This window comes from Ambystoma mexicanum, chromosome 14, assembly GCF_040938575.1.
Source record: "Ambystoma mexicanum isolate Mex_15411 chromosome 14, UKY_AmexF1_1, whole genome shotgun sequence".
Lineage (NCBI taxonomy): Eukaryota > Metazoa > Chordata > Amphibia > Caudata > Ambystomatidae > Ambystoma > Ambystoma mexicanum.
In genome coordinates this window covers 434,156,134-434,178,898 of record NC_090940.1, presented here as the reverse complement: position 1 = coordinate 434,178,898, position 22,765 = coordinate 434,156,134, and the positions used below count along the sequence as shown (strand labels likewise).

Sequence of the window (22,765 nt, the reverse complement as noted above, 5' to 3'; positions counted from 1 at the left end):
AGTGAGGGCGAGAATCACGGCCCCTGCGGGACACCACATTTAAGGTATGCTGGTATAGAGCAGGCATCGCTAGTGGCAACTCTGGCATTTCGAGGGTCGAGAAAAGAGGCCACTGACTGTGAAGCCAAACTCAAACAGCCCTCTATAGATTGCAACAGGTCCACCAGTAAAGCATGATCCGCCAGATCAAATGCGGCGGACAGATCAAGAAGCATCAGGAGCGCCGGCTGACCATGATCAACTATATTCGACAGGCTTGATTTAAGATCGAACATGGCTGTCTCAATGCCGTGTCTGGCTCTTATGCTTGACTGCTTGCTTCAATGAAGCTCTGAAATTGGAGATATGCAACCTTGTCCAAGATCTTAAGAAGAAACAGTACATTGGTTATGGGACGATAGTTATCTACGGACATTGAATCGAGGTTATCTTCCTTCAGAAGTGGGGTGATCCACGCCTCCTTGAGAGTGAGTGGAACAGATCCCTCAGCAAATGAGAGAATTACCAATTTTGTCACCCAAGGACACAACACATTTTTAGTGTATACAATTATCAGAAGACATAATTGAGTCTCATATATAAAACCAAAAATGAGAAAGTCTTATTTATATATACTACACCTTGAGACAACTTTTGAATTCATACACATTTTTCTTATTGCTCATCTCAGAGACTGCATCATGCAGGCTCACTGGACTGAATGAAGAGCATAGAAAAAAATCAAAATGAATAGCTTAAACGGAATAAAAGCCAAGAAGTCACTATCATAAGGTGTATATAAACAATCCATATGGCTAAACTCTAGAGAGTACTTCAACAATAAAAATTAATAAGTCTTTCCATAAGGGGACAGACAACCCTGAGATAATTAGAGACATCCAGATGTAGGGGTATGTGTGTTTATATGTTTAAATAATTGTTTGAATAATTAGGGTAACATGATTTCATGTTCCGGATATGCAACCCAACCCCACATTTCTGGGAAAAAACAAAAAGACAGTGATCTCTCAAAACTCAAAATGTATTTAAAGAATTAAAGTCCACTTCAAACTAAGGTGGTCTCCAGCTTTATACCAAGGAAATCACTATAGTATGGGAACAAAAACCATTCCTCAATAACACAATAGTTTACCTGCCTATATAAATCTCACTAACACCAATTCAGACAAGCATTTATTTACATAATACATTCTAGATATATATTATACTCTAAAAGATACTAGGCATTGTAAACACTTCTGTTGTTTTCATCCTTAAATTCACAAAAGCCTTTCAACATGAGGCATAATATTGCTGTTTAATGGAATCATAATAGTCTTTATTTTCCCCAATGACACCCACCATTTCCGGATCAAAATTCTTTCTCTATATTAAATGTGGTGCAGGGAATTCTTACATGTGTAGCAATCTTCTCTGAACATGTGTGTGCATCTTTCAATGAACCTGTTTGTGCAACTTTCAATCTGCATATGTACACAGTTTCCAATCTATTTGTGTGTGAGCAGCTTTCAATCTACATGTGTGTGAGCAGCCTTAATTGTCATGAATCGGCGACATCGACCCTTCTGGTCAGCCTGGTCTCTCAGTCAATAACCATTCACTCCGATACCTTCCAACATGACCGACGCCAAGGAACGGCGCGGCCTAGTCTTTCTGTATTCGTACCCATGCTTCCTTGAAAACTGACACGCCCCCGCGCTTCAGCGCGTCTCAATGCTCCGCTTGCCCTGCACCCTTCATCCTGGCAAGTTGTGTCTCTAATCTTCCTAGCCCTGTTCCCTTCGTGATTCCAGGTGCCCGCCCTTATTATCCTTCCTGGTCTCCCCGTCCGCTCTCTTCCGCGACCTCTGTATTTGAAGCCTCGCTTACCTTATTCCTTTCCAGTCCCTGTTCTGTCCCGGATCCTTCCAGGAACATTGAACGCCTCCAAAGTCCCAGAGCTGCCGCTGCTGGGAGTCAGGAACCAGTGCGCTCGTCGCCTCTCAGCACACTGCATTCAGAGGATTCTAGACCTTACCTCTACAAGGCTCGCTCGTCCAGGAAGAAGAAGCTGGCGAACTCCAAGAAGAGAACCACAAGTAATAAACAGGTGAGTCACGAGTCCGAAGACTCGGATTCTGACAGTTTGAGACGACGCCCAATTAATACTGTTACCACAATGGAGGCAGCCATACAAGACCTAATGAGAGGTATGCAGGAACTTACTACAGAAGTACAGAACCTTAAAGCTGAAAATGTGGCCTTGTCCAGGGTTCCGGCATATAAAGAAAGTGCATCGGTAGGAGGCATTGTGGATAAATATGATGGTAACCCAAAGACCTTACGCTCCTTCCTGGACTCATGCCTGGTTCATTTTACCTTTAAACCTTACTACTTCTCCACCCACAGAGCTAAGGTGGGGTTTATGATCTCTCATCTATCCGGCAATGCGCTGGCCTGGGCTACCCCTTTAGTGTCTGCAGGGGATTTGTTACTCGACAACTACGATGAATTTGTTTCTGCCCTTAAGGCCATGTTCGGCCGTCCTGAATAGGTGTATTCCGCCCAGGAAAAACTGCTGGAATTCCAGCAGGGTAACCAGGACATGTTGACATACGTCACCCGCTTCAAACAATTGACTAAAGAAGCTAACTGTACTTCTGAAGCCTGCTTTACCTTGTTTAGACGCGGATTAAGTGAAGAGGTTAAGGATGAACTGGCCAGGGTAGCCTGTCCCGGATCCTTCTAGGCCCTCCAAGACCTGTCCTTACAGATCGACTTCAGGATACAAGAAAGAAAGGCCGAGAAGAGGAAGACTCAGAACCCGCCACCAAGAACTCCACCTGAATACATCAGCCAAAGGGAAAAAGAAACACCAACCCAAGGTCCGACTGCGCCAGAACCCATGCAGCTTGGATCCTTGAGAGGCCCCATTACTTCCCAGGAAAGGACTCGGTGGATCAATAGCGGTCTCTATATGTATTGTACTTCAGACAAACATTTAGTGTGTAATTGCCCGATAGCCCCTCCACAACGCTCGGGAAACGCCAGCTCCCGATCCTGAACGCAGCCCAGTTTCGGGAGAAAGTATCATGCTCCGACGTTCCTCTTACACTGGACGGTTCTCTAAAGAATTCCTTAGTGTTACTCCAAGTGACTCTTTCAATACCCAACAAGGAAATATCTTCCATCTTGGCCTTTGTGGATTGCGAGGCCATGGGTCTTTTCCTCGATGACGAATGGGCACAGAGACATCATATTCCTCAATAAGCCAAGGATGTCTTCCAGGCAGTGGAAGGAATCGATGGAAGACCCCTATCTTCCGGACCCATAATGCAACAAACCTCCAAGCTCTTGCTCACTATTCACAACCATCAAGAGTTATTGCGTTTCGACATAATCAAGGCAGCTCACTACCCCATAGTGCTTGGCATGCCTTGGTTGCGAAAACACAATCCTTATATCAACTGGGCGGCAGGAGCTTTATTCTTAGTTTCCAAGTTTTGTCTCACTCATTGTCTATCCGGGAAACCCAAACAGTCTTCAGGAGACAAGCTTCCTAACCCTCAACACATCACTGTTTCTGCCATTACAAAGGTACCTGAGGTGTACCATCAATTTTCAGATGTATTTTCTTCTGCCATTGTCCAGTCACTTCCTCCTCATCACCCTGAAGACTGTGCTATTGACACTAAAGAGAATGCAGTCATTCCTTTTGGAAGGATGTTCATTCTATCAAAGCCCGAGAAAGCTGCCCTACGTGATTATCTAGACACCAACCTGTCCAATGGGACAATTCGTCCCTCCAAATCCTCTGCTGGGGCTTCTCTCTTTTTCGTACCTAAAAAGGATACAAAGGAACTCCGTCCATGCCTGGACTACTGGGCCTGAACAAATGTACCTTAAAAGACAGATATCCCTTGCCACTCGTTTCGGACATCATGGAGGCGTTACGTGGAGCAGTGATCTTCACTAAACTGGATTTGAGAGGAGTTTACCACCTGATTCGCATCAAGAAAGGCAATGAATGGAAGACGGCTTTTCCGACCCCCTTTGGCCACTACGAACATCTGGTGATGTCATTTGGGTTAGCCAATGCTCTTGCTATATTCCAACGTTTTATGGACCGAGTTTTTTCTGACATGCTGTTTCTTTTTGTTATCGTCTACCTAGATGACATATTGATTTACTCACAAAACCCGACTCTGCATCAGGAACACGTCACTTTGGTCTTACAACGGTTACGTGAACACCATCTGCTGGCCAAATCCGAGAAGTGTATCTTCCACGTATCCACGGTTAAATACTTAGGATTCGTTCTGAGCTCTCAAGTGGTGGCCATGGATCCAACTAAGGTTGAAACTATCCTCTCCTGGCCAGCTCCAACCTCAGTGAAACAAGTGCAGTCATTCCTAGGATTTGCTAATTTTTACAGGAAATTCATCGCTACATTCTCGGCTATTGTACAACCCATTGTCTGTCTGCTAAAGAAAGACACGCCCTTTCAATGGACAGCAATCCAGGAAGCCGCCTTTCAGAAACTTAAACACCAATTCACTAGTGAACCCATCCTGGCTCAACCGGATACCACTAAACCCTTCCTGGTAGAAACTGATGCTTCAGAATACGCAATCGGGGCAGTCCTCAAACAGGAAGCTGAAGATGGACAGAAGCACCCCATTGCCTATCTGTCACGAACACTACATCCTAGCGAAACTCATTATTCGGTCCTGGAGAAGGAACTGCTCGCCATTAGACAAGCCTTTACAGAATGGCGTCATCTCCTTTTGGGCGCAAGATATCCGGTTCTGGTAAGGACTGATCACCGGAACCTCCAGGTTTTACAGTCTATGGAATGCCGAAACAGTCGCCAAGCACGATGGGCCTATTTTTTCGCTCAATATCAGTTCAACATTCATCCTGTTCCTGGTCCTTCTAATGCAATAGCGGATGCTCTCTCCAGGAGACTGGATTACATGAAAGAAGAAACACTAACCTTTCCCAAGATGTTTCCTGACAAGGTGTTTATAGCCCAGGCCAACTCGTTCTTAGAAATGATACGTGCAGAGACTGCAACTTCAGACATTTGGAAGGAGTACACTGAGGACAATCTCTGGGCTCTTTCTACCAAGGATGGATACCTTTTTAGGGACAAGAGTTTGGTGATCCCTACCCAGAATACTCAGACTAAGGTCATGAGTCTTTGCCATGACACATTTCATTCCGGGCACTGTGGAATCAAGGCCACCTATCAGACGATTAGAAGGAACTTCTGGTGGCCTAAAATGCACTCTGACATACGCGCCTATATACAAGCCTGCTTAGTTTGCAACCAGAACAAGACCAACAACAGGAAGCCAGTGGGTCTGCTTCATCAACCTGACTTACCATCTCGACCCAGGGAAACTATTGCCACTGATTTCATTGTGGACCTTCCTCTCTCCAAAGGGTTTAGCACCATAATGGTCACTATAGACCTCTTTTCTCACATGGCCCATTTTACTCCTCTAACCAAACTACCTCCAGCACCTGAAATGGCAGGGATCTATGTTACTCACATCTTTCGGTTGCATGGGCTACCCTCTAAGATCATCTCCGACCGCGGGCCACAATTCATTTCCAGGTTTAGGAAACATCTCTGCCAGCAATTAGGCATTCAACGTGCCTTGTGGTCAGGTTATCATCCAGAAACAAATGGCATTACTCAGAGAGTAAACCAAACCCTTGAGCAGTATCTGCAGTGTTTCGCTTCGAAAGTCCAGGATGATGGTCACTACTGAATCCTGTGGCTGAATTTGCCTACAACAACTCAGACCATTCCATGACTAAAACCAGTCCTTTTTAGTGTACTCAAGGGTTCCATCCATCAGTGCTACCCACACTCTTACCGCAGACCACATTAACTCCTTCAGTGGATGCATGGATTGCACAGCTGGTCTCCATTCAGAAGCAAGTGAAGGAACACATAGAAAAGGCCAGAATGGACATAAAAAAACTTGTGGATACCAAAAGGCGACCAGGGCCTTCCTATGCTGTCGGAGATAAAGTTTGGCTCTCATCTCGATATCTACCCAGGCATCTGGGACCCAACAAGGTGACACCTCATTTTTACGGACCTTTCACTGTGACTGAAATCATCAACCCAGTTGCCTTCTGACTCCAATTACCAGCCTCCTGGAGCAGAATCCACCTTGTTTTTCATACGTCACTATTGAAACCTTTCCACCACTCAACACCTCGACCTCCCCCGCTCATTGTCGACAACCAAGTCTAATTCGAGATTTCTAGGATCTGCGATTCCAGATACAGAAGAGGTCGTCTCCAATATTTGGTGGAATGGAAGGGCTTTGGTGGAATGAACGGACATGGGAACCAGCCTCCAACGTGAATGCACCCCGCCTGTTGCAGCGTTTTCATCAGACTCATCCGGCAAGCCCGGTGGACTGGGACTTAGGAGGAGGTATGCTGTCATGAATCGGCGATATCGACCCTTCGTGTTAGCCTGGTCTCTCTCAGTCAATAACCATTCACTCCGAACCCTTCCAACATCGCCGACACCAAGGAACGACGCAATCTCGTCTTTCTGTATTCTTACTCATGCTTCCTTGAAAACTGACACACCCCCGTGCTTCAGCGTGTCTCAACGCTCCGCTTGCCTGCACCCTTCGTCCCTGCAAGTTGTGTTTCTATTCTTTCTAGCCCTGTTCCCTTTGTGATTCCTGGTGCCCGCTCTCATTACCCTTCCTGGTCTCCCCGTCCACTCTCTTCCGCGACCTCAGTATTCAGAGCCTTGCTTACCTTATTCCTTTCCAGTCCCTGTTCTGTCCTGGATCCTTCCAGGAACATTGAACGCCTCCAAAGTCCCGGAGCTGCTGCTGCTGGGAGTCAGGAACCAGTGCGCTCGTCGCCTCCCAGCAGACTCGATTCAGAGGATTCTAGACCTTACCTCTACAAGGCTCGCTCGTCCAGGAAGAAGAAGCTAGCGAACTCCAAGAAGAGAACCACAAGTAATAAACAGGTGAGTCACGAGTCCGAAGACTCGGATTCTGACATTAATTCTATTTCTATTAATTTGCCTTCGGGTCTGCAAATTTGGGGTGGAGATGTAATATTCTTTAATAAGAGGTACCATGTTAAAGCTGCCTTGCCCTTTCATATTACACATAGGTCTGCCTGTGCATTTCAAGATAAGGGACTTCAGGGGTGTAACACTTTGCATGACTTTCCGGTAATAGGATGAATGCACCGTGCAAATTTCTGTTGTACAAACATCTCATGTTTGACTAGGCTCCCCTCTGGTTGCATACGTGCATAATATCGCATTTCATAATAATATTTCATGAGGAAGCTGAGCCAAGGATTCTATTTTAATATGGTATAGTTCTACAAAAACAACCTGCATTATATTTTTACTAAATGCTGTTAGTTTTAAATTGTACCTCTCAATACAAAAATGCATTGTGTTTTAAGGAAATTATATCTCACTTGCATTTATTTTCAAATGGGAGACACAGCACCATATTTAACAGTGCACTTGTATATTTTTCACATTAGCATCCCTGTGGCTCCCAGCCCTCTATTCTCAGGATTTACTGTGGACAGGACTATGAGCAATTTGAGGATATATTGGGGTTCTACTTACATTTAAATGTGGCTTCTTATTTTGGGGAATCCCCTTGTACCCTCGGCCTGGAAATTAGTCTCCAATATCTGTCTTTCTCATCTCTCTTTCTCAAAGGGCTCCTCTCTCCTGCAAACCAGGAAACCTGTCATCCTGTTGGCTTTAGTTCTGATCCCCAGCCATCTCCTTCCTGTTGTATCCAAAAATATTCTTCAATTTCAATATTCTAATTAATTCTATCTATCCATGTGCCAGCTAGTGTCTAATCATCAAATCATCCCCTCATCTTGTGACTTGAAACAAGGGGCACTTCCCTCCTACTCCCATGACTAGAAAGATGAGAGGGAAATTCACTCCTAATGTTACTGAGAGGCATTTTGTTTAATTGCAATAACTTTTGCTTACAGTGGGCTCTTTAATAAAATAAAGATAATCATATTCTGTAGATCAGAATGCACAATTCATGATGCAGGATGTCCCTGTATGATGTGTATTTACAAAGATAATTATTTTCCCTACTTTTTCCATCTTTTTCTTACTTTGCACAAGACAAATTCGATATAAATTGGAAGATAAGATTTGTATGTGTACATTGTAATTTGTTTGAAGTTGGTAGGACCTTCCATGACAGAAATATGAATTTTCAAATGATTACATTTTATATTTGAAATTCACACAAAGAACATTTTCTGCAGTTTGACAAGAATTAGAAGTGAAATGAATGCTGATTTTGGCCTGCAGATGTCACTGGTGATGCATGGGAAATGGTCTCTTTTCAATTTTACTCAAATAGGAAGTTGAAAATGCACTTGATTTGAAGTAAACATGGTTTCATGACTAATGCCTACTAATAAAACTGTTTGAACAAGCTTTCCTAAGCATGTGATTGTGACTTGAAAAAAATAGTCATAATTTGTGATCTGGGGATCTATGACAGAAATTCCTGAGGTTGGGGCTGCTGCTCAGAACCGAATCCAGTTACTTCTTGAGGCATGTTTCATTTTTTAAAGTTTCATAAAATTGCAGTGTTATTGAAATTGAATTAAATGTATAGCATGATACAATGATCGGAAATAAATAAAAGGTTATTTTCTATTAGAATTCACAAGTGCAACCTCTGCCAAAAATATCAAACATGCAACTTTGATGAAATCCTGGAATTATTCATTTATAATTGCATTTTCCCATAAGTTCACCATTGAAAGGAAGGCATAGCATTTTTTAATGACATGTATTTTCTCTACATATGGAATCCGAATTATAGGAATATGCTGAGAAATTGAGTTCTAGTTAAGCTTCACTGGTGCAAAAATAAGTACCCAGGCTGAACTATTTTACTGATAATCAAACCCCAGATGCTTGGGCCTTAGAATTGTTGTACATGTGGCAGAAGTTCCAACTTCCATATGCATTTCTCGCCACGTCTATCTCCTTTGGAGGTGTAGCGGAAAAATAAGTAAAGTTAGGTATGGTCCCCTCTAAAATTATAGCAGACAAGACAGCTGCTGTTACTATATCTGGGAAACCAAGAAACTGTAAATGCAGCTAAAGGAAGAATATTTAGCAACAGATTAAAAATAAGTGCTCTGACAAAATTATGTTTAGCTATACTTAGGTACATCTCCAGCCCCACAGTATTATTGAATGCCTGGTATGTGTGTCCCTTCTTAGTGCTACTTCACTTGGCAATGTTAGTATCCTTCATCATTCACCCCAAAGTCTCCTAGGTCAGCATTTATGCGCCCTAATTGATATTCTCGGAAAAGCATAAATATCTCCAAGATCAAGCATATTGCATGGTCACATACATGTCAAAACCAAGGAAGTAAGGAGGCACAATCTGTGCTGAGTTATTTTAAGCTCTCCCAGTGGACATTCAAACTGGAGGCACGTCATATCTTTACCCAGTAAAAGTGGTTTAGCTCTGGCTAGCAAGGTAATCATTGAAATATATTATCTGTATAGAATAATCCTGGGGGTGTGGGGGAACATTAACACTGTTTAGTTTATTTGCCAATCATCTTTATAGTGGCTTTCATTGCATTGCATTAACTATCAGGTCTCGTTCCTGCAAAAGTCAGTGTAATCAGTTATATGTGCAGGTAAGGGGTTTGGCATTCTTACAATCAATCAAATATTGTCTGTATGCAAAGAGAAGGGACCTTTCCGGAGTCTATGTTTGGGGCATCTGTGCTGATATTCTTCAAGGTAGATTACAGTGAATTAATGTAGAGGTTCCACACAAGAAGAGCAAGCACGGATCCCTGTATACACTTCTTTTAATCAGAAGGGAATTAGTGCACGCATTCCCCTGTCAAACCTTGCAATAGCTGTTGTCCCCTCAAAGCTGCTCTTTGTCGCCTTATTGATATTTGTTTTTTCTCAATCGCTGTAGGATTTATTCTCCTCCCAACTGCTCTTCCTTACTTCTGTCACTGTCTCTCCCTCTTCTCTCTTGTGATGGACCGTCTCCTCTGTCACCTCCTCTCCTGTTAATTATGGTATCCACTGTTTCTCCAGGCTGCTCTTCTCCTTCTCCTCTGTCACCTTCTCTCTTCTTATTTCTAATCCTGGTCTCCCCTCCTCTTCCTCCACATTGCTCCTGACTGCCACCTCTTCACCCAATCTACCACTCCACCCTCAAACATTCACTGAACGGTTCCTCTCGCCTTCAACTGACTGCTACACTCATGTGTCTCTCCGCCCCCTTTTACACACCTGCACCGAAACCCACGGGTTACTCAGGTGGTTGATAGATTTCACCTGGCTGTGGGCAGTGAGTAAGCACTGTAATTGACGCGTGTCTTGAGATACTTTGATTTCATCACTTCTGAGGCTTTATAAAGCTGGATGCCAGCTAGAGATCTGATGGCTCGTACTGCGGTCGACAGTAACCAACGCTGTTCTATTAGCTGTTCATTTCCAAGCAGGGAGGCATATGAAATCTGGTTGGTCGCTTTGCAAGCCATTGGTGAGTAGCTCTGCCCAGAACATGACTTGAAACGAGGAAATAACGTTCTACTCTGTGCAAACTAGGGGGTCTGCTCTTGTAAGATTATAATTCAGTCATGAAACCCAGAAATGTACCAAGTGCTTGGAAGTCTATAGAATAAAGGCTAGCTCTGTGCTGCTATTCAAGGCTGAACTATGGAGGCATTCATACTTGAATGGTTCAAAACAAATGTCTCCAACCTGGTCGAGGCAACATTAGCCCACCTAAAGTGCACTTATAGGAAATATGTGTCCTTCTCTGAATAGAAACATTTAGAACGTCCTTGCTGACATACCGACACAAGGAATACATAGGAATTTTACATGTGCAATGGCAGAGAACACGTTGCAGTGTGTAACTTAACCTCTCTAACAAATGTAAAAGAGACTCTTTCATTGAGGGTATTTATGAGTACACTTAGAATTGAGGTGGAAACACATTGGCGGTCTCAAGATTCAGAAAGGGCATGTACTACGATCTTAGGTTCTTAGGTACACATTAAGGACTCTTCTAAGCTGCACTCTTTTATCATTGTCTGACTATTCTGTGATGGGATCTCCCTGCAATTGCTGTTTCACTGCGTTATGATTCTTGTGCTTTTGCCACACTGTAAATGCGATCCTATTTTTCCCAATTGCTGTTTCTGTTTCCATATATTTGTTATCTTTCTTTTGTGTTCTTTCGATGCTTTGATACCTTATGGTCATTATGATCTATAGAAATAAATAAATACACAGACTGCTAAATGATACAGCCCGAGTGAAGCAATGGGGTTAACGAGGGGCTGTGCCATTTCCTACAACTAATGACGGGCCCCCCACACCCGGCTGAGTTGTTTATAACTGTTAGCACCCCACCATGCTGTCTGGGGATCGAATAGCTTTATTTTAAAAAGTTGTGAAAGAGATCGGCAGCAGTTTCACAATTTAACACAGGAAACTATCCGCAATAGTCTAAGTGAAAAGGGAACAACGCTGTGTCCCTTCTTCCTTTCCCTGACAGCAAAGTGTGGCAGAGAAAGAGGTGGGCCCGCGTTGTGGCAGGCAGGCATGTAGTGTGTGAAGAGGCGGTGTGTCAAGCAAGCACATAGTGTGTGAAGAGGCCAGAAAGCAGTAAGGGTGTGTTTGGGGGGATTAGGGGGAGTGTGGCATGGAGCTGATTGTGGAAGACATGTCAGGAAGCTAGGCAACTGGAGACCAGGGTCCCTGGAGGCAAGATGGTGGCATCCTGCTGCTCAGCAGGCTCGGAATATGGGCATGACCATTGATATTGATATTTATATTTTATTTCTATTGCACTCGTACACAAGTGTTTCAGAGCGCGACAAGGCAAGGAAGGGGAACAGGGGAGAACAAAAAAGCAATCTTACTAGGCCCAGTGACATTGAGAACACGCAAGTGCATGGGAGAGGGGGAGGGGAAAAGTGCATGGAAGGGGGAGAAGTGGAAAGTGCGTAGCAGAGGAGAAAAAGATGCATTATAATAAATAAATAAATAATAAAGGCAATAAATAGTGGTAGGGCAGCCAGCAATTTGCAAGTGCTAGGTTTAAGGCAGCAGACAGGGTAGGTCTGATAAGTGCAGGAAGAAAGGGGGGGCTGTATGGGGTGCAGGAGGGTGGCAGGGTGAGCAGGTACCTGGGCAAGGAGGGCAGAGGGTGGCCAGGTGCACAGTGCATGTAATGATGTAATACCTGCATTGCATTCCAAGCTCCCTGATTGGTAGGAGGCTATATGACATCACCTCCCGGGTGCTAATTAGGTGTATCTATTTTTTCAGCATAATGTCTTAAATTCACATGCATGAAGCCACCCAACCTTTCCTGAGGTGTGACTTATGCACAGAGGATGATCTGATTTCGGATATTGGCACAGCAATAGTGTGAAGATAGTGTGGAATCGTTGTTAATTGTGGGGTTCATGTCAAAATCCAATAAGAACTTGCTACAGATGCTCTCGTGAGTTGACACAAGGGTTGTTTTTCCAGTCTATTATTATTATTCCAGATCTAACCAGTAGATGACAGGATTATGCAAAGCATTTGAATCGATAACATACAACTTGCCACATAAACATCTAAAATGTCTTCTTTGTCGGTCTCCTTTCAGACATCAACGAGTGCGAGAGCATCAGCAACGGGACGGCCCTGTGCCAAAATGGTCAGTGCGAGAACACAGATGGATCCTATCGTTGCGTCTGTTTGCCTGGATATGTGGCCTCCCAGGAGCCTCATAGATGTGTACCCCACACACCCGAGGGCACACCCGCAGGGAAGCACTAGGAGAGCCGGCAACCACAGGAACATTTCAGAGGTTTCAACTGCACTTGAGGCTTGTAGGCTCTGCTCCCAGGTGGAAACAGACTTGCACTGGATATCAAAAGCCATATATCCCACCTGCTGGATGTCCAAGTGATTATCACTGGAAGTTTGGTAAAGCAAAGACTGTACCATCTTGTACCAGCTTCTTAGCCAGGAAGCCCTTTGAGTCAAATCAGTTTAAAGTATTGTGCTATTCAAGTCCTCTCACTCACGTGTCCCGCTTGTGGATTCCAATGGTTACCGTACGCCCCAGGCCTATCCAGTGTCATGTGGCTATAGCTGGACAGTTGGACTATGTGGAACTACCTATGTTAAAGGATGAATACCAGTCTCCCTGCACTCTGCATTCTCATTCGGGTTGTATCAGCGTGCTGAATAGCTCTCTCCCCACCTCGTACAAGCACTCAACCATCAATGCATCAACACAGCAACTCCGCTGTCAGAGGAGGACAGGCTGATCATGCAGCTTTTAACAGCAGGTTCCCGCCGGCAACGCAGGAACACCAACATCATAGAATATGTTAGCTCTACCAGAGCCCTTAGATGATTGCAACGCGCTCTACTCTCCTCTTGTCTTTAGAGGATAGCTCAGAGGCAACGTGGTCGCCTTGGAAGCAAGAAGACACGGAGCGACACAGGTTCAATCCTGGGTACGCGCTTAGAAACCTCTGGGTATTAAGCACGTTATAAATAACCTATCATTTCGTATCACATCATATGTTCATATCATTGCTCACAAACTTGGGTTCATTGTAACCAAAAGCAGTACTCCATTGACCCGGAGCCCTGTTCTCGACTACAGTGTGGCTGGTGTCAGCTCATTATAAATACAAGCCCGATGCTGGAGAAAAAAACAACCCACACCACGCTCAGTGCTGGAGAAAAAAACAACCCACACCACGCTCGGTGCTGGAGAAACAAACAACCCACACCATGCCCGTTGCTGGAGAAACAAACAACCCACACCATGCCCGGTGCTGGAGAAACAAACAACCCACAAGACGCCCGGTGCTGCATAAACAAACAACCCACACCAAGCCCCGGTATAACCAATCCCACCCTTGGGATAAACACGTGAATAACACTGAGCTGCACTCTGTGGTAGCAAGTGTCCTACTCCACGTGTGGGCAACACTCTCATGTCAGCATGATCACACTGTGTACTCTGCTCTGGAAAGCCATCTTTTCATTAAAATCTATACTAAGCCATACTTGGAAAAACCTAAGCCCAGCGCTGCAGTAACAAATGTCCTGAGCCAGAGCTAAGTAACACTTATTGTTCATGTTTCTAGCAGCACTTTCTGTCAGATATGATCATCTGTGTCCCCTTGCAGATAACTCATTACATACAGTCTTCTTTGTTTGTGACTCGGATATATTGCAACAGTGCCTTATCTTTTTAACACCTGGGTACAGTCGAAAGTAACACAGATTACAATCACATTCTGCTGAGTCAAAGTCCTCCAGCAATAGATTTCTTGAAACATGCTCTACAGTAAAAGTCGATCCCAGATACTGAGTGACGCCTTAAACTATGAACTGGTAATAATGTGCTCGGCCTTGTACTAAACCCCTCCTGACACGCCTTCGTAACAGTTTCCCAGCTCAGATGTTTCAAACACTAATAACGCTGAACCCAGCTATTAAGTAAAAAATAACCAAATCCACACTTCCCAGTGATAACACCCCTAAGCAATACTCTCTAGGAATAAACACTCAAGATATATGCTCTGCAGTAACCAACATCCCTGAGACATGCTCTTCAGTAACCAACAGCCTCCAAGACATGCTCTCCAGTAACAACTAACCCGGGCCGCGGTTTCCTTAAACAAACACTGAATCATGTTCTGGAGTAACAAACGCCGTGACCCAAACTCTCAAGCATCCAGAGTCATGCGTTGCAAAAAAGGACCCTAAGTGATGCCCTCCATTCACACACACACACCAAGCCACGTGGTCAGATTGAAACCGAAAATTGACCCACATACGCGAATTGGGATTCGGATCCTTTTACAACAGCTGCTCCAGAAGTACCTGGGGCATATTTTGGGAAATATAGCCGGTGATATCATGCACTTTAATGCACATTAAACCAGTAACCTTGATCAACACTACTAGTGGCAGAGTGTCCAAGTCATCAATCTGGCCCACATTGGCTGAAAAACAGCTCAACCTGTGCAACCGGCCATTCAGGCATAATAAATACCCTGAGCTTTGCTAACCAGTAATAGTAATCACAAATCATGATCTCCATTGACAAGCACCCTGGTCCATGCTCTCCAGAAACGAATACACTGAGCCATGCCCTCAGTAACAAATACCTAAATCATGCTCTTCAGTGACAAACATCTGGAGTAATGCTGTTCAGTAATAAACACCCTGTGTCTTGCTCACCAGTCATAAACACCCAGAGCTATGCTCTCCAGTAAACAAACATACCAAATCATGATCTCTACTGACAAGCATCCTGATCCCTGCCCTCCTGACTCAAACACCCAATGCCATCTTTCCAGGAACAAATACAGTAATCCAGTAACAAACATCCCGAGTCATGCCCTACAGTAACAATCACCCCAATCCTTGCTTTCCAGTAACAAACATCCTGAATCATGCTCTCCAGTAACAACACCCTGAGCCATGCTATCCAGTAACACACATCCTGAATCATGGCTTGCCCTGGCAAGCACACCGATCCATGCTCTCCAGTAACAATCCCCCACTCCTTGCTCTCCAGTAACAAACATCCTGAGTCATGCCCTACAGTAACAATCACCCCAATCCTTGCTTTCCAGTAACAAACATCCTGAATCATGCTCTGCAGTAACAACACCCTGAGCCATGCTATCCAGTAACACACATCCTGAATCATGGCTTGCCCTGGCAAGCACACCGATCCATGCTCTCCAGTAACAATCCCCCCACTCCTTGCTCTCCAGTAACAAACACCCCGAGCCATCCAATAACACACATCCTGAATCATGACCTTCCCCCCTGGCATGCAAGCACGCAGATCCATGCGCTCCAGTAACAATCACCCCACTCCTTATAATTAATTATAAGTAAGGCTTCCAGAGTCTGTTTTTATGGATTTTTACATAAATACAGACGGAAGGAACTCAATCTGCTTTCTGTCTGTATTTATTTATAAAAATGGAAACAAACGGAAAAACAGGTCTTTCTGTCTACTTATCTATGATTTCACTCATACATCGCAGGCCAATCACATTGAAGATTGGCAACATGGAGAGTGTAAAAGGTGCATAAAAATAGCATGAAAGTTCTGACAGCATGTATCTTAAGGCAGCAGCATTCACAGGAGCAACATCATTTCTTTCCTATGTGGCTGCATGTGTGCTTTGATAAATGCATTTTTTATTAGAATAAATACATAAAAATACTTGTGATTATCCATTTATATGACAAAAAATAAATGTGGATGAATGCAGAAAAAAAGGCCCAAAAGTACATATGGATAAATACAGACAGAAATGGCCATAAAACCGAAAGCCTTAATTATAACAATTATTTTTTAACGCCAGCGCGGGGTTCAGATTCAAACTGTGTTGCGGGTGCGTAGTCTTGCTTCCAAAACAAACGCGTTGCCCCTGAGCTATCCTCGCTTTCCTTGCACTCCAGTAAAACATCCTGTGTCATGCGCTGCACCAACAAATACCACGAGCCCTGCTCTCCACGAAGAATCTGCTGCCCTTTCATAAAAGCAGTCTCAGCTTAACTGTTAGATAACCATTCACAGAAAGTTGCATTTCATTCCCATGCATCCAGTGTGGCCTATGCAACAGCTTTATAAAACACATGTAACTTGTTTTTAGATATAAAATTGCGTGGGAATTGTGTTAATTGTTTTATGCTGTTAAATAAAGAAATTCTATTTTCTGCTCTGCCGAGCATCCACTGAGCATTTTTATGGGTGTAACGCTCCTGTCTAAAATGTGCTCTCGTAGCACCTATGAATTGAGAGGGGTCGCTTTACTTTTAGTAGTGTGTGTCTGTATTGATTCGGGAGATGGGTAGCTTCGCGGTCTACAGCTCCCCCCTTTTGGAGACCTTGTCCCCAGGTCCACTTGATAACATACTTTGGAAACTTGCACCATAGATATTGGCGCCCAAGCACCTTCTCTCTGTTCTCTGTTAAACAAGCACCAGCAAAGTCAACAGTGTTGGCTTTTGTATATGCTTCGAAAGGCTTTCCACAGGCGTTCACTATTAGGAAAGTATTAGTATCATATGCCCAGGAACTATCCACACTTGTTCTTGCACTCACGTGCTGTGTGTAGCCTTACAGATATCGTATGCCCAGTTACTATCCGCACTTGTTCTTGCACTCACTTGCTGTGTGTAGCCTTACAGATATCGTATGCCCAGGTACTATCTGCACTTGTTCTTGCACTCACTTGCTGTGTGTAGCCTTATAGATATCGTATGCCCAGGTACTATCCGCACTTGTTCTTATGCTTACTTGCTGTGTGTAGCCTTACAGATATTATATGCCCAGGTACTATCCGCACTTGTTCATGCACTCACTTGCTGTGTGTAGCCTTACAGATATCGTATGCCCAGGTATTATCCGCACTTGCTCTTGCACTCACTTGCTGTGTGTAGCCTTACAGATATCATATGCCTAGGTACTATCTGCACTTGTTCTTGCACTCACTTGCTGTGTGTAGCCTTACAGATATTGTATGCCCAGGTACTATCCGCATCTTGGTCTTATGCTTACTTGCTGTGTGTAGCCTTACCGATATTGTATGCCCAGGTACTATCCGCACTTGTTCATGCACTCACTTGCTGTGTGTAGCCTTACAGATATCGTATGCCCAGGTACTATCCGCACTTGTTCTTGCACTTACTTGCTGTGTGTAGCCTTACAGATATCGTATGCCCAGGTACTATCCGCACTTTTTCATGCACTCACTGTGTGCAGCCTTACAGATAAGCAGTGTGTCCGCTTCTTTTACGCTCCAAAAACAGGCAAATGCTTGCAAGGAAAGAAAATAGGGAAATAAAAACTCCCAACGAAAAATAGGAAACAGACAATAAACACAGCTCCATGGATATGCTTGGATCAGTTGCCCCAGTAGGATGGAGCGCTATTATTATTACTGCCTGATCTAATAAGAACTTTAAGGTAAAAATGCATATTATGATTTGTAGGAATGATTACGTACAATGAAGTCTGGATTATAAAAATACATCAGAGGGCAATACTTTTTCACTTGTTTAAAAAATACCCCTATTAGGAATGGGGATTGCTTTTTTGCCCCCTAAAAAATCACGTTTCGCCCAACATCCAAAAATAGGGAGTACCATACTTTCACTTCAAAATCTTATCTGGAACGTTGGCTAGGTGTTTCTTTTTTCAATATACCATGTTCACTGTGGAAGGATACCCACAACACAGAATGTTTGTACTGTAGTACTTGGCCTGTTTGGTCTTCACCACTCTCCTCAAAGCACAAGTTGACAGTTGGCGCTGCGGCACCACTCAGCCAAAACTAAACAGGACTAAGTAGGTTGGTTGTAACTGATCTAAGGTTTATATTCACTTTCTTGTGCAGCATCGAAAGTTAGGCCACTGACATGCATTCACTGCCAGTAAGTACCATGGGGGAAATGTACAGTCAAAGGTGGAGGTTGGTGGTTGGGTTTTCTAAGTATTAAGGATAGTTGTCGGATCACTAGATTTGTTTTGAAAGTGTAATCTGACAAGAACCATAGCGCATTTTGGACACATGTGGCAGCTGTCTAAGAATAGGGGAGGAGGTTGTTAGTTGGATAGCGGGAGAGGCAGATGTGAAATTTGTGTTGACAACAGTAGGTTGAAAGGACTTCTGATGTGAACATGTGAAAGTGGAAACTGGGTAGCATAGTCAAAATCTATAAACTTGAATTGGTTATGAATGATATTCTGCCGCTGTCATACATTTCATAGTGCCCACTAGTATCAGCAGGGGATATTTTTCTCAATGGTCACAGTTTCAAGTTTTTTTTAGCATGAATCTACCCGGCATCAAATGGCTCAGTTCACAATACTCTTTGTTTCTTGGAGAAGTTCAAAATGTGGGCGCCAAACCAATGAAGGGTGTTTCCGAAATCAAAATAATCTTTGATGTCGACCTGAAACCCCCAATTAAAATTCTTTCCAGAATTTTCAGAAGTTAAGGGCAGGCAAGATAGTACAGGATGGGAATAATATTTCTAACACTTGTTTTTAAGGCCTTATTAAATGCTGCATGTGCAGCAAGGAGGCAAAGGCAATATGCATAGTGCTTTTTTAGTCCTTATCATCCGTATTCCGGGCTTTATGAAGATTGATGCCCTAGGTCTGGAGTAATGGTGTTGGCTATTTTCCATATGTGTGTTACCTTTAGTAGGATGATTAAGTATTGTAGAGATGTGCAAAATCCTAGCTCAAAATGTAAATCTTCATGAAAAAGTCTTACCCTAGAGATTACTTCGGCCTTCCCATGGAGTGGTGCCACACCACGCTGGATGCTAGATCATTCATTCATCCCTAAGAGGTGAACGGATATATGTTGCTTCCCTCCAGTGCGGTGGTGCCAGGAGTTAACAGACCACTGTGTAGTGGAGAAGGCCACCTGTGAATAAGGGAAGAGGTAGAAGTGTCCATCAGACCTGGGACCCAGAGGCAGAATATTGTAGTTTATAGAAGCGAGCCACAAAAGTGGGATTCAGGAAGGATCTGCCCATGTAGCACCCTTTAGAAATACCAACTGCCCGCCATTGCCTATGCTATATTTGGATGTTGTTATTTTTCTCTAGACCCTTTGCATGAGGTGTGCCCGCTCTCCTTATTTCTGGTGTGTTCCTAGATTTCTGCAAGGACTACAAGTAATGACAAAAATAATAAAAGAAACCATTGAGGATTAAATAATTTCCTGAATAAAGCGAAAACAATATTTCTTGCTATTGAAGAAAACGAATACTAGTAATACTACTACTAATACTACCAATAATTATAAAAGTAGACTGGTAAGAGCGTCAAGGTTTAAGCCTGAGTTTAAGGCACAGTTCATCAATATGTGCCATTTGATTAACACACATTTGTTCATTGAGCAAGAGGAATGTCACCTAGAAAACATTTTAAAAAGTGAAAAGACACTACTAAACCAATCACTGGAATACAGCAACATACATCCTTTAGGAGGGCTGCCATGCAGATGATAATACCATCTATGGCACAATGGCGGTCCTTCAGGGCAACACCTACGTTATGGATCACAAATGCAGCCGACTGAAAGTCCCCAATGGTATATCAATGTAAAGTAATCTTGTATAATGTAACAATTGTCATTTTGTCTGCTCTGGGCTCTAGGTCCTGTAAGAATGTTGTGCATGCTGGGGAGGTGTTGTTAACCTGCAGTTTGCAAATAGATTGTTGTGTAAGGTGAGACGTAGAATGGTGAGGAGGCCAGTGGGGAGACGTGCAAACCATCAAGTAGCCACACATTTAAAGAAACAATCAATCAAGGAGCATTGTGTACAAAGCAGCAATTCATTAAGGAGACATATATATGAAGCAGCAGGTGATCAACAGTATCAATGAGGCAGGAGTCAATCGAGAAACGATATACAAGAGATAGCAATCAAGGAGCAATATATTTGAGGCAGCCATCAAGATGCGTGTACATAAGTGGGCATTCAAGGAGCAATATGCAAAAAGCAGCATTCATGCAGCATGCAGGCAGGGGAAGGTTGGGGTAACCTTTGGTGCTTATTCATATATCATATTAAGATCCTGCTTCACAGAACGGTTTCCAATGTGGTGTTGCCATTATAAAATGCTTCTGTGAATTAGGACCTAAGTGTATTCTGTAAAGTATTCCAGAATACAAGGCATTTGAAGAATATATATTATTTGCAAATGGACATCAACATATTACATGTGGATGATCATGCAAAATAGACGCAATAGGCTTAACCGCACTTATGGTAATGCTGCAGTTGTGATATAGTATGTGGTTGGCTATATCAGCTACTAGTGCAAAGTGTGTGTCCGGCCAGGTTGTATCATTACACAATGTAAGGGTGAATGGTGTTGCGGTTGGACTACCTGAGAGGTATTAGTGGGCAGTCAGAACAGAAGCCCTTGTCAGTTCATTGCAATTCGCAGGCCCTGAGTTCACACACTGGGAAAGCATGAAAGCAATGCAGGGTATAGCATGACAGAAGCCAACATTACATAGTATGACCTAATTAATGAGGCATAACCATGTTTAGCAAGGCCTAAAAATCCATTAAAGCATCAACAGGCACACGAAAAGATACAATGGCTTTAAAAAGGGCACAGCCGGAATTCCAAGATGGCCGCCAGTGAATAAGGACATCAAGTCCTTTACTCCACTACAGGCTGAATTAAAAGCAGGCTGTGCATCTGTAAATTGGGTGTGATACTATTGGAAATCAGGGAAAATAAAGGGAGGACTGCGACTGAAGTGACTGGGATCTTCGTTCCTCCTGGAGGACAGAGCGGACCGTGCGGTATGAGGAACACGACCAAGCACAAGCGGGAAGCCAGCCTGGGGTGATGCATGCACAGAAGGGGGTGAGCTGCTGGTCTGGTGAGGCTTCCGGAGAGGGGACACTCCCCTGTGATTGCACGGACCAGGATTAAAGCGCACACCACCAGAGACTCAGCGTGAGGGATAGTGTGGGTGCCACCCTGCAGTGGCTAAGGATTTGGATGGTTGGATGGTGTTATAATCTCCCTGTATAGGGTAAGGTGCAGACAGTGGGAGTACCTGCTGTTGGGGAGCTTCATTAGGGCAGCTGGTGGATAGAAGAACAAGGAAGCCCTGGCTGGATAAGGGAAGGTGAGGAGGGCCTGTAATGGTGCCCACCCTCACTATAGAACAGAGGGGAGAGGATACAGACTGGAGGTGAAAGGGGATAAGGTAATTAATCCGACCCATATGCCGTGCGGCAGTCAGTGACATGAGGTGAGATTGCAGGCAAATGATAACAGAGTGTAGACTGCAACTGGAAACAATCTGGAGATTGAGCGTTAAGAAAGGGCGTATAACTGTGGCTTTCAAGTGGCCGAAGAGTGGTGAGAGACACTTGACATTACACGTGGCTCATAACTTATCAGATGTAGCCGTGGATTAATAGCTTTGCCCTAGGTTGGTGTATTCAGTGTTTCCCTTCAAATTGTTGGGGTAAATGTTGATCAAAGCAAGCTGGGCCGGTGCAAAGGAAACATAAACTGCAGCAAAAGCAGGATAGTTAATACAGTGCAGAGAAAAAGCAGCAAGCCGAACAGATTCTGAGAGTAATAGAAGAGAGAGACAGCTACATAATAAACAGGAGTGAGTACTAAACAAACAAGAGTGAGTGGACAATTAATCAATTCCTAATGACAAAACCTAAAGATAAGGGCACCCAGGCTAAGCGACAACTTCATGCTGAACCGGAGGGTCAGCTTGAGAAGTGCTGGAAACTAAGTGGAGATACAGGAATAGGAAACAGTAAGAATGATAAGGGAACTCTGGAAACTAGTGTAATGGCGTTTAGCAAGGAAGACCTTAACGAATGTTTCAGCAGGATGAAAGGAAGACTTACGGACAATTTTCAACAACAATTTACGTCACTACGAGAGGAGCTGAAATCCTCTTTGAAGGAAGTTAAAGGGGAAATGAAAGAGCTGGGGGAAAGAGTCGATGTTACAGAACCAGGTCTTGCAGAGATGTCAGAAGAAATACAGCAGAATAGCGAACTTTTAGAGCAGGTGGTGAGAGTCTTGCACAATCTGGAAATACAAGCTGAAGATATGGAGAAACACTCAAGGAAATCTAATATCCGCATTAAAGGTTTGAG

General features: G+C 43.8%; 1 protein-coding gene across 4 annotated transcripts in view; it reads left to right on the top strand.

Moving 5' to 3' along the window:
- LTBP2 (latent transforming growth factor beta binding protein 2) overlaps positions 1–16,810 on the top strand; it is a 1,918,131-nt gene extending 1,901,321 nt beyond the window's left edge. For all 4 annotated transcript variants that reach the window (XM_069637635.1, XM_069637634.1, XM_069637633.1 and 1 more), the window contains one exon: positions 12,699–16,810. In XM_069637635.1, the coding sequence (XP_069493736.1) occupies positions 12,699–12,871 (173 nt within the window). In that variant the 3' untranslated portion in view covers positions 12,872–16,810. The remainder of the gene's footprint in view (positions 1–12,698) is intronic.
- The last annotated feature ends 5,955 nt before the right edge of the window (positions 16,811–22,765 follow it).